Below are 13677 nucleotides of genomic sequence, written 5' to 3' on the forward strand. Positions count from 1 at the left end.
CCAGATTTGTCTGTAATGTCAAGTTGTGCAAACAAATGCTCACTTAGTGTAGTGCACTTACAGTACAGTACACAAAATTGCTATTTCAACTAACGGGTCATTATAATTACAAGTAAAGTATACTGTATTTTTATTTAACACAAAGGTTCAGTATTATGAAAAAATGTTGAATACCGCTAACTAATGAAGTGACAGTCACAGTTCACACTAAAAAATGCTTCATAGTGCTGGAAATTCTGTGTAATTGATATGTGATTTATATGATACATCAATCAATCACTATCCAAACAGACCAAACCTTGAGTAGGAACTTAGTGCACAGTTATAGACAGACACAGATTCCGCCCCTAAAAATAATACACTTTACCTATTGTAAAAAAAATTGAGGTAAATAATTTGTATGGATCTTTTTTGGGTTATAGTCCACTTCACTTCTGTCTGAATCAAAAGCACACAGCAAATTTAATTTTCTGTTAGCATTGTTTATTTTAAAGAATGAATGACAGAGCATGAATTGCCATTTATCTGTATAAAAGAAAGGCAATAATGTTAGAAAAAATTTACCTTGAACAAAATCTACATGGTTTGTAATTGACACATAATATTTCTCAAACTTCAAAAATAAATAAATGTTGGCTCTACCTATTAGGTAACAAAGTTCATAAATAGTGACAGTGACACTATGAAAACACGTGCCAAAAAATGTTATAAGTGCCACGTGAAATTTGAAGACACCAGATGTAAATTGATCAAAGGGCAGGCTGTAACTTTGAAAGACGCCACACAAAGTCATTAAATGGTTTAATTACCGAAGCAGCAAAATACACGAGAAGCTACTGTCTGTAGATAGCCCATCCAAATATTCAAATGAAAAGGCAAGCTATCCAAAATTTTGATGCAGATAGCTGTTGCAAAACAAACACAAAAATAGTAGGCTAGACCACTTTGGCAGAATGTTCTAGTGGATCTGACAGTTAAGGTCCTGAACGACAGATAAGTTTGGTCACAGATTTACAAGTTTTGTGAACTTAATACTTTCTATTGTTAGTGAAAGCAAGAGACTGTGTGTTGAAAATCCATATATGGAATAAGTTGAGACAGCTTTTCTTTCTTTTTCAGTATTACAAACTCCTTTAAAATAAATTGTCAACTCACCTATACATGTAAAAGTAAACTTAATTTTTTTTTATGCTGTTCTTCATTTTAAGTTTTATCTTAACCTCTGAATCATTTTTTAGAGTGTAGTTGGAAACCATACATGCTATGTTCTTGTCTCTGCTTTTACTGAGTTACTGAGGCTAAATGTGAGCTTTGATTAGGGATTTTATGGGTGTTTCCTCCCTGCAAACTTATGTTGCTATTTGACATGGAGGTGTTAGGTGGCTGTCCATTACATGCACTCCTCTCTGGTCAGGATATTAATATCAACCCCAATGTCACAAACATCATGGATACACTGAAATGCCAAAATCAGGCCTTTGAATGAAGTGGTAAAAACAAAAGTCCTGACTCACTGTGACATCAAAGATTAGGGTTCCCTTGAGCCGACAATCCCAGGTGTAAAATACTATTGGTGGTGGTACATAGTGAGGTCTCCCCTTCATTGTGCAGTACTTTCAGAGTGTAGTAAAACAAAAATACCAATGTAACATGTTGCTGAAGTTCTACCCACAGCATTAGAGTTAAGTTTTGATAGTCATCCACATAAATTACACACCAACAGTATATATTTGTGCGATTACCTGTCACTTGTAATTTAAGATTGAATTTCAGTAAGGATTAATATGTGAAATCTACAAATATGTGGGCCAGGGCAGTGGCATCTCTGAAGTGCAGAATGTAACATCAGTTAGCACACCTTGTGTTTACAATAATATACTTTACTTGTAATGACCAAGTTAGGTTAAATAGGAATTCTCCTATCCCAGATTAGTCTGTAATTTCAAGGCAATCGGTTTGCATGTTTTTTTTAAACTACAGTTAACTAACAGGTTAAGTAAGGTTAACTAATCTAACTAACTTCACAGTAGCGCAAAACTTAAGCAATTCAAGTATAGTTTATTGATTTTAAATGATCATGTTCACTTAAATTACTCCTTTCAGCCAAGTTATCTCAAAAAAGCAAAAATCAACATAATCAACAAAAGACAAAAAACTGAGTTATGTACTAAGTAAACATTTTAAGTAAGAATAGCTATTCAATTTACAACTAAAAGTAACTTTTCCCAAAACTGAATGCATGTGAGATTCAACACATTCTTTCTGTTGTTTGACTGTGGAATTGCATTGAATTGCCATGAATTTAATTCCACTTCCTGTCATTCCACCTTCCAATTCAAATTCAACTTCCTGTGGGCGGAGCCAATTCAATTCAAATTCCAATGCGTGAATTGAATGGAGATCCATTCTAAAATTCGGAATTTTGCACAAGCCTGGTTTGCAGGGCTTAATTGCCAAAAAGCCATCAAACTGTCCTCTTCACTCCTTGACTTCCGCAAGTTACCCGATCAGCTAATGGCCTGCGCCGCGGTAGCAAAGACTGTTGTGGAGAAGAATGAATCACGCAGAGATCAACTGAGACTGGGCTCTATGGAGACGAGAGAGAGATATAATGTGTGCTGTGTGCGCAGCAGTCTGTATATTGTTTTCTCAAACATTTGTTCAGATCTCCAACTGCTGTCATCATTGGGGGATGAGTGTGGTGGAGCCAGAAAGAGAGTGAATTTGTACATGTATGATAAAGAATCACATGGTTCCAGATAAGCCCCTTTTGAGCCAGAAAGTGAGTGAAATTGTACATGTATGATAAGAAATCGCATGGTTCCAGATAAGCCCCTTTTTTGGCTGTGGGAGCAGAGCTCTGTAAAAGAAACAGCAGTAGCCTCATCCTCCTCCCTTATCCTGCCTCTCCAGTTTGTCTCCAGAAGGCTCCTCGTTACTACGGTTACCAACCACCGCACCTCCCCCCCCCCACCCACCAACCCCACCTATGCCAATAACTTCTGATTGTTCGGTTAGCAATTGCACTTGTTAGTGTTCGCACCTTTGTAAGATACTGTGGCGTATCGAATGGCACTGTCTCATGAGGGAAAAACATGAGGTTTATTGACTGTGCAGGCGGTGCGAGGAGGGAATTGTTCAGCATGAAAGGTTCACATTTAGACGAAAGGCCGTGGATAATGGTCTGGCTAATGGAATGGACTGGAATGTTCTAGTCAGAGGCCAAAGTAGATAACAGAATACAAAACAGAGGCGTGAATATAAAATATGAAATATGTTGTTTTTTTTCTGAAACCTGTTTAGTACGTTTGTGTGTGTGAGTGTGTGTGTGTGTGTGTGTGTGTGTGTGTGTGTGTGTGTGTGTGTGTGTGTGTAGTAACCCCAGTGTTGCACACTATATCCCTTTAATTAAACTTTAATGGCTGTGCCTGTACCTCACAGTCCACAGTTACGCCTAAGAATCCTAAAGTGTGTCCTATACTGCAGCTTCAGCGTCCACCTCATGCTAGTGAATGGCCACCTTGTGTACTACCTGTGACCTGTGTTCCATCGTGCTGTTGTGTATGTGTGCCCAGCAGAGGAGACCAGGAAGACGGAGCAGGCCGGTGAGGTAGCTCGAGGCCTCTACATCCCCTGCCCCGAGCACTACAAGAACTACTGCGTGCACGGCGACTGCGAATACCCCAACATGCTCTCAACCCCTTCCTGCAGGTACGGTGGCCAATGCGTCCTCGCCTAGAGCTGTTCTAGATAAGCGGGAACATCGACGAAGGTCTTATTTGCTCATAATGTATGCCCTTAAGTGCAGGCTCGGGTTATGTGGTATATGCTTTAGCGAGCACGTTCATAAGATATAAGACATTGGATTTCATGGGAGATGCTCTTACCAGGTTACACACTTGTGAGTGTGCGTGCGCGCACACACACCTACACACACACACACACACACACACACACACACAGTTGTCTGCAGCAGATCGTGAGCTCCCCCAACAGGCTGTAGCCCTCACATGTCTCCTTCTTCTTCTCCCAGAGAGAAAAAGAACAAAAGAATTGAGTGAGAAGGTAGCGATGAACTAGAACGACAAGGAGAGAGAGACAGACAGAAAAATTATTATGTGTGTGTGTGTGTGTGTGTGTGTGTGTGTGTGTGTGTGTGTGTGTAGAGAGAGACAGAAAAGTGATCCCTGACATGATCTTTAACAAATGATGTTATAACAAATGAACATTGTATATTTTAGGCTTTATTTGTTTCTCACTATATTTATTAGTGAACGTGTATGCATGTGTGTGTGTGTGTGTGTGTGTGTGTGTGTGTGTGTTTAAACTCATTCTGCCTGGGCTCAGCAGGTGCTCTGCTCTAACCCCAGCTCCTACTGTGGAGAGAAAGCCCTGCTGATGCATGCCAGTGGGGGGGTTGGGGGGGGGGGGGTTTATGTGCCTTTACATGTTTATGTATGTGACTTACAGCAATAAAAGACGCACTTTGTTGATCAGTAATGTTCTCTCCCTTCTTCTCCTCTTCCTCCTCTCATTTTGCTCCATATTCCCTTCATCTCTTCCTCCTCTCATCTCCTTGCTCCATATTCCCTTCATCTCTTCCTCTACACTTTTCTATCTCCATCTTTTGTCTTTTTATCCTTAATTCCATCTGTCACTCTCTTTTCATTTCATTCATGCTTTCCGATGTCTGTTCTCTACAATTCCATTGGTCCACCTCCATGCCCATCTTGGCCATGGTTGGCTGATACAGCTGTCACTCAGGCTTCAGTGGGCCCCAGTGTGACACTAAGGAGTACAACGTGTTGTATGTGGTGCCAGGTTCCGGGAAGCTTCGCTACGTCCTCATCGCCTCAATCATCGGAGGTCTACAAGTGGCTATCATCTGTGTGGTGGTGCTATGTATCACACGGTGAGTTTTACACAGACACACACACACACACACACACACACACACTAACCACAACATTAAAGACACTGTACTATAGTTTGTATATTACACAAACTATACTCACAATTGAAAGCTGACTAAACACAAACATAAAAGATAACTCACTCACACAGTTCAGGCAGCAGTGCTGGAGGGCTGATTGCATCCATACATAGACACACACACACAAGACACATACACACACAAACACACGCACACACACACTCACAAACACATGCATGCACACACGCACACCACAAAAACACAGGCCCACGCACACACATACACACACATGCGCATGCAGGCAGAAAGTGTGAAAATATGAAATAAGAAAGTGGGTGTCTCTCGGATCCTGGGGGGCTTAGCTGAGTCACTGAGTCACACACTTAACATTTCTAAAAAGGTCAGTCCTCGAGAGTATGTGTGTGCACTGATTAAGCCCAACTTATTCCCAGCGCAGCGAGACCTCAATTTAACTCTTATCACTCTTCACACTGCGGGAGAGTGCATTGTCTGTTTCTGGCTTCCTGTATATGTGTGTGCTTGTGTGTGTGTGTGTGTGTATATGTGTGTGCTTGTATGTGTGTGTGTGTGTGTGTGTGTGTGTGTGTGTGTGTGCTTGTGTGTGTGTGTGTGTGTGCTTGTGTGTGTGTGTGTGTGTGTGTGTGTGTGTGTGTGTGTGTGTGTGTGTGTGTGTGTGTGTGCGCGTGTGTGTGCGCATGTGTCATCCCAAATATTAGTTTTTATGTATATCCCAATTTTTGGTTGTATGTAAATGAGGGCACTGACAGACAGACACACAAACACTTTTCTCATTAGTATGAGTTGGCACATCCCATTTTAGTCCTGTCTGCTCTTATTATGGTGAGGCCCTGTCCTCTTGCTTCCATTTTGCTCATTCATTATCACCATGCATCTTGTAGGAGGGAAAACAGTAAGCTCTACAGCACAACATAGAACTCTGCTCTTCATTTAATAAGCTGCCCCACTAATTGAGTCAGATTGCAGGTTGTGGAGATGTTACAGGATTTAAACACAGTGATGCTATAGATTCCGCTCCACTGATGGACACAAACGAGGGTGTACGGTTTAAATAAGCACTGCAACGATTAACTGTAATATCAATACCTACTCCCACGGCCTCTTTTTCACCCAGCACGTGTGCGTAGCTGTGGGGTTTCCAGAATCAATGGTTGACCAATTTAGATGTTGGAGGCTTAGACAATGGGCGGAGATCACATGGTCCATGTACAATAGAGCTGTCTAGACAGCACAATGCAGCTGCACAACTTGTCTGCAGTGACTTTTGCCTTTGTGAGAGAACTCTGCCCCCATGCTTATCTCTTTCTCTCTCTCTCTCTCTCTCTCTCTCTCTCTCTCTCTCTCTCTCTCTTTCTTTCTTTTCTATCTTTCTTTCTCTTTCTTTCTTTTCTATCTCTCTTTCTCTCTCTCTCTCACACACACACACACACACACACACACACACACACACACACACACACACACACACACACACACACACACACATGCGTGCACAATCTTTAAAAAGGCCAGCATGTTTAAAAGCCCTCTTGACCCATCCTAGGCTGAAGTAATTAAAAAGAGCCCTGCTGATGGGCCTCAGGACTCCCCCCCCATAAAAGAGCTATTGCTGCCCTATGCTGAACAGGCCATTTATTTGAAGTGCGCAAGAGCCTGATAACCGGAGTGGAATAGCACCCAGGGGACAATGGGGGACCTGGCTTCAAATCCCCAATCAGAGAGTTTTGATAGAGTTCCACTTTATGAAGTAGAGCTAAGCTGAGTAAGAGTGAAGGAAGAGCCAGGGAGAGATTCTGTGGCAGGAAATAGGGTGGAAATGGCTGAACAATGCAGATGAGACTAATGGAATGTCTGCAGGAATTACATGAATAGTCTCAATAAAATGGCATTTTTAGAAAGTTATTTTGAGTAATTTTGTGACATAATGATCACATTAATGGCCCTGAATGTAGAAGGGTGTTGCTTGTAATCAGGTTGGTATTAATATTCGGTTGAGTTATGTAAAAGTTAAAATGCATGCACATGTTTTGTACATACTTCACCCACCATCCGTGTAGCCCACATGTGAATAGTGGCAAGTTACTTGTAGACCTCTGCCATGACCAGTAGATGGGGTCGAAAGCCTTTGCCTGTCAGGAGAAATGTTTGGGAAACATATGCAGGACTCGACACTACTTGTTTACATTGTATTTAATTACAGTTTAATGCTTACACACACAGAGAAATAAAAGGCACAGTAGCAGTCCGTTTATTCAACCCTTACCCCCTTACCCCCCCTATAAGACATTATCCCAACCCTTACCTATAAGACATTATCCCAACCCTTACCCCCTATAAGACATTATCCCAACCCTTACCTATAAAACATTATCCCAACCCTTACCCCCCTATAAGACATTATCCCAACCCTTACCCCCTATAAGACATTATCCCAACCCTTACCCCCAAGATAACTAAATGAAACAAACCAACATAACAATAATAAAGCCTTAAAATAAATAAATAGATAAAGACTAATGCTTGTGAGGGAACTCATCAATTTAAGTATTAGTGTCTGTAGCAATTGTTGAAAAAAAGTAACTCTGAAGTATATCATGTATTTATGTATTAAAGTGCCATATGTTTTAGTTCACTAACTTTGTTTTATGTCCTCTGTGTATTCAAATAAATGGTAACACTTTACGGTAAGGGTACATGAATTATCATGAATTCATGCATGAATTAATTAATGATTTATGAATTACTTCATTCCTTTATATTTTATGAATCATCAGGAATTCACATAAGTTCATAGTCTCTCATTCATGACCTCATGCATGAACAACACATCAACTAAAGCATACGTTAAAGTGGGTACATCATTTCTGATTTCTTGAGCATGATCATCATGATTACATGCATTTAAGGTTAATTACTCATGATTTCATCATGTTTGTGGCCCCTCAACTAAAGTGTTAACAATGGCATGTGCTTAGAGAACTGCACACGTTGTGGTCAAATTGGAATTTGAGTAGTGTAGTGATGACCACATTTTTGGCAGAAAAAGAAATCATCATGATCATTCTTAACTCATTGAATGCCAAGCTGTTTTTTCGGAAGCTTTGTCCTAGTGCCAGCAATCTAGACCATTGTTGATGATTTTTGTACAGCCACAGCATATTCTGTGTTATAGCTATGAACACATACAATGGCTCGTTTAAAAGGTGAGACTTTAAGCTCTCAGTGGGTGCAAACCGTGTATTTCTACACACCTCTGTTCCTGAGAAATCCCACCCTAAACAGTGGCTAGTTTTCATCAAAATCCCTGTTTTTTTTTTTCTAGAAATGGAGATATTGCATCTTTTATGAGTCACTATCACCGACATATTCAGCACTCTGGCAAGGGCCCCCTCTTGCAAGCGTGACTCGCCTACCACCCACTCAGCTAGGCCCGCCTCGTGGTGGAGATGGAACTCCCTCCTCAGCACGGTGTTCAGTCACTCCTTGTAATGTTTTGACCTGTTGTGGTCAGAGTCATCTTGTCTTAGTAGAAAGGTGGACTCATCCAGCGTTGTTGTCTTAAAACGCAGCACCTGCTGCAATATCTTTTTCTTCGACTTTTTCATTTCTCCCTTCAGCACCTGAGAAGTGTTGCCTGCAAAGTTTCTGGGAAGAGATCTAACGAGACCTGCCACCTAGTGATAAACCTACGAAAATAAATGACCTGTTTTTGACCTGGCGTGCATGTTACTGATAGGCTAATCAGTGACTGATTCGAAACAAAGCGGCAACCATCAAAAGCCGAGTTAAGAAAAAACTAGATAAAATGTCCAGATCTTGCGTTTCCATGACTTTTCGATCGTCATATACTTAATTTCCATTCATCACAGAGTTCCCAAAATCACATATAAGGTGTGTTAGAGTGTCTAGTTTCGTAATTTAAAAAAAAAGCTAAAAACGTAATATGACGTTTTTGCCACTCAATGAGTTAATAAATCATAATGATGTGCCCACTATATTTAATGCTTTAGTTGATGTGTTGTTCATGTATGAGGTCACAAATGACAAACTATGAACTCATGTCAATTCCTGATGATTTATGAGATATTAAGGGATGAAGTAATACAGAAATCATGGATTAATTCATGCATAAATTCATGATGATTCATGTACCCTTACCGTAAAGTGTTACCAAATACATTATTCCTTGGCTGACACACTGGGCAACTTTCCGGACATCTTTAAAAGCCATCTGAATTCAACAAAGCTGAAGTATTAATAGCACTGCATTTGTTGGCATCTCCAAGCAACCCTTTACTCTGTAGGATGTGCTCCAGCAGTGCTACACATAGAGTGACACTGACCTTCACCATTGCCCAGTGTGCCTGAGGAAACATGAAGCCTTGTGCAGATTCTAAACTGGTAGGTGACTCTTTTTAGCCCGTCATCCTGTTTTGCAGGAAGTGCCCCCGCACAAACCGGATCAACCGGCAGAAGCAGAACGCCACGCACTACAGCTCAGAGAACACCATGCGCGCCTCTACCCGACTCATCTGAGCACTGGCAGCACGGGATCATGGGAAATAGAGTAGAGGAGTGGACCTGACTGACACAAGATGGCCGCCCCCCCCCCTTCCCGCCCTACAAACACACACACGCACATATATACGCACACACACAGACACACACACACATACATCCCAACGGAGGCGCCTCAAAACTCCGCAAGCCCCAGCGGAGAGGGGAGGTAGGGGCGCAGGCGACAGGAGGGCACGACGATCGGGGAAGGAACACATAGACTGATGGGAGGCCACACGCGATGCCTTGCACCCGTGGTACGGGACATACCAGGAAGAAGAGGACACAACGATACTAGAGTACAAGCTTTTGTTTATGTATGGGTAATATTTCCAATAGTTACTTTGTTTGTCTTGATGGGGTCTTTTTCTGTAATGTAAATAAATAATTTATATCACAAGAAATGACTGTTCATTTTTCACACAAAAAAAACTTAATATGTGTTCTTACAGTCGGATCTGTTTAGAGAATGATCTGTTGGATTTGGATTGGACACAATGGACAATTATGTCACATTAATGTAGTAAACCCAGTACAACTGCACATTTTATTTGCAGCCCCAAGTCAAATAATGTAAACAATCTGTATTTCAAAGATAAACACAATTATACCAGTGCAGAGTGGAAGCTAATTGATTTTATTGACTTTGTTTAAAGCCATGATTGACCATGATCTCTGGTATGGAGAGACCATGATGTTTTCAGATGTTTTCAGTATTGCAGGAGAATGATTATTATACATATTAAACAAGTAATGATTGAACAGGTGTAAGTGGCGTAACCTTGGGGAAATATAGTACTGGAATATAAATAGAAATTAAATTCTATCCTAGGGGGTATATTGATATAACCTGAACATTAGCATGTCATAACAGCCATTGTGTCATGGAGAGCAATCTGGACAAATACTAACACAATATGATACCTGACATGTTATTGATGAGGTTGTGTTATTTCATGGCTAAAAGGTAAAACTGAAGTTCATCAAAGTAACCTTAAGGTGAGAAACAGATATGGAAGCAAGCCATAATGATCTGTCTTTTTCAAGTGTCTTCAGAAGCAAAAAACCTTTCTTCGGGCTAACAAATGCAATCAAATAACTCCGCCTGCACCAAGGTCATGACCAGATAGCACCAACTGCAGCCTGCCACTGTGTGGCTAGAGTACATAAAGCGAGCAGGGCAACCCAACCTGTTCTGCGGTCAAGGCTAGTTCAAGAAACTGCCGTAGGACTTGAGAATTCCCGGCATTCCCAGCCAAGGGAGGGTGCTTCCCAGTTCACGCAGCAGACGAGCCGATGGAATCCCTACGTTTCCTGTCCCCTGTGTCCCCCCTCTCTCTCTACTATCCAGCACTAAAGGGCAGAAACCCTGTAATGTGTCTTAGCGACCCTCTCCCAGAGATGCACCATGGGAATGTTTTTCTAGCCAGTCTGCTGTCCCTGTGGCAGATGTATGTCGCTGTCAGGGGGCCTCAGTGGTGCGACCCTCAAGGCAAACAGGATTATTAAACAATCGGTGCACAGAGGAGCCACACACATACACACACACACACATTCTGTGTTATAAACACTGGAGCTGCCACAGTTATTGTGTGTGATCTCTGCTGATAATGGACTAATAACTCCACTTGTGGTGGCACATCTAATCATAAGGAATGTAAGGAAATACTATTTGTGAGGAAATACTATTTAACTACATCCCTCATTAGTCAGTTTTATCCCTCCTCTCTTAGCAGTAAGAGTTAGTATTTGTTCTCAGGATCAAATGAAGCCGTTCATATCTGTGTTAATAGTCGCTATCTTGCCACATTTTGATTCTTTAAATGGAATCAGTTTGTGGGATGACAGAACAAAGGAGTCTTTTTTTTTTCAGAAATTGCCTCCTTGTGTTGCCATCTCAAAGGTGATTCAAGGAATGGACATTTCATTCACAAATAGCAAACTATCAGGATATGGATTAATCCGGTGTTAGGCTGTGAGGCTACCTTCAGGGACTGTTGGTTAGAGATATTGCCTGTCACATTCAACAGGCCTATCATGCACTGGGAGTGAGTGTCTCTCATTTGCGTTCATGAGACATTCAAATGTAGAACCCGATCCCCTAGTCTCCCCTGGTCCTTACTCTCACCAGTAGCCTGTGGTCATTGCCTCAGTCTCGGCCTGGTCTGCACTGACTGGCCTTTGGTTTGTTTGTCTTGAACCAGGTGGACTATTTCCCATGAGTGCCCTTTCTTTTCTGGCATCCATTCATTCTGCAGTCTTTCATGGGTGTTCCATTAAACTGACCACTTCTATTCTCCACGTTGGCTACGATATCTTGACTTGACATCTTCATGACAGAGCAAAGGGTGAATGCTCCACTGCAAATAATCTATTCATATCAGTGATTACAGTAGAGACACTTTCAACGCATTTGTGTGTGACAGGGCTACTTTGTGGACACATTGTACAAAGCAATACATCTAGTTAGTACATGTCAGTGTATCTGAGGACTGATAATAATTTCCTAATTTAATGTTGATTAAATTAATATCATACCTGCCAAAATATACCAATTTCAATCTACTTACTCTACATGTTACCAGTTGCAGTTAGTTTCTCACAGCATACTGAACGACTTTAGACTCTACATGTGAAGTCCGTTTAGTTTGAGACCTGCTTTTCCTAATTTGAAATTCAGGTAATGATGGTGACAACTGACCAGGTTGCAGATCTTACATTACAAGAGTTTGTCAAGTTCCACAAAACCTTTAATGACAAGGCGGCTTTGTCAGTCTCATTTAGTGAAAGCAGAAAAACAATTGAGCACTTCAAATTCCTGACATTAAACAGGCTTTAACCAGACAGTTATCAAGTTTCAGCAAGTCTGGAGTTTCTGCGGGCACATCTACTGGTTACACTTCTACATGTCAGCCAGCAGAGGGCCTGTGGGTCACATGAGGCTCACATGAATAGTCATCATTCGGCCATAAATCTGGAAACTGAAACTATGTGGGAGTAATTTTATTTGGGGTCATCCCTATGTTCCCCGGGTCCTATGTTCCCCGCTCGGGGTTAGGGTTAGGGTTAGGGTTATGGTTAGGGTTTTAAAAAAGGGTCCTATGTTCCCCGGTCTCATACAAAGCGGGGAACATAGGACCCGGGGAACATAGGACCCGGGGAACATAGGACCCAGGGACATAGGACCCGGGGAACATAGGACCCGGGGAACATAGGACCCAGGGACATAGGACCCAGGGAACATAGGACCCGGGGAACATAGGACCCGGGGACATAGGTACAGTACGCTCCCATTTATTTGTGCATGTTGGAGCGTGTGAGAAAAAAGAGGGAGAAATAGATAGTAAATGAATAAATTGTTGGAAGGAGAGAGAGAGAGAGAGAGAGAGAGAGAGAGAGAGACGGGTGGGTGGACGAAGGTCAAGTGGGTGAGGGTCTCTTCCTTTTTTCCACATTCTCATCACAGGATGAGCACAGTGACCTCAGCAAGGCCTCTCAACAACAAAGGAAACATTAGCCTTTACTTTGTCGCTCTCTCTGTCTCTCTCCCTGTGTGTGTGTGTGTGTGTGTGTGTGAGTGAGAGAGAGAGAGAGAGAGAGAGAGAGAGAGAGAGAGAGAGCACATGTTTGTGTGAGAGTATGCACCAGGGGCACTGACTTCAGAATAACAAAGGAAACCTTAGCCACATTATTCTTCTGTGTCTGTGTGTGTGTTCGCATGTGTGTGTGTTCGCATGTGTGTGTACTGGGGAAAGAGTATCAATGAGTCTCTCAGGAGAGGAGGACAGAGGAGGGCTTGTACAGAGAGAGTGAGACCTAGACAAGGAGTGGGTACGTAGTGGCACATGGGCAGAGAAGATTGCTGGTCTGTATGAACATGAAACAATGAGGAAAACACAGATATATGACGGAATCAAAATGGCCAACTTAGAAGCAGCTGCAATGTTGGATTGATTACAGCACATAACTTAAAGACACACAAAGACACACACACACACACACACACACACACACACAAAGACAAAGACACACACACACACACACACACACACACACACACACACAATAGGGGTTATGTAACCTATTTTGTAAAGATGTATGCTGATCTCATATTTCATGATTGCAGTGTGGTAATGTTGTTATAGTTT

General features: G+C 41.8%; 1 protein-coding gene across 4 annotated transcripts in view; it reads left to right on the forward strand.

The window, feature by feature from the left end:
• tmeff2a (transmembrane protein with EGF-like and two follistatin-like domains 2a) overlaps positions 1-9929 on the forward strand; it is an 87430-nt gene extending 77501 nt beyond the window's left edge. Inside the window, exons 8-10 of one of the 4 annotated variants that reach the window (XM_048239479.1) lie at positions 3576-3711; positions 4754-4912; positions 9392-9929. In XM_048239479.1, coding sequence (XP_048095436.1) covers positions 3576-3711; positions 4754-4912; positions 9392-9557 — 461 coding nt within the window. In that variant the 3' untranslated portion in view covers positions 9558-9929. The remainder of the gene's footprint in view (positions 1-3575; positions 3712-4753; positions 4913-9391) is intronic. The other 3 variants (XM_048239481.1, XM_048239482.1, XM_048239483.1) reach the window with 3 other exon arrangements.
• Positions 9930-13677: the final 3748 nt, after the last annotated feature.

This window comes from Alosa alosa, chromosome 3, assembly GCF_017589495.1.
Source record: "Alosa alosa isolate M-15738 ecotype Scorff River chromosome 3, AALO_Geno_1.1, whole genome shotgun sequence".
Classification (NCBI taxonomy): Eukaryota; Metazoa; Chordata; class Actinopteri; order Clupeiformes; family Clupeidae; genus Alosa; species Alosa alosa.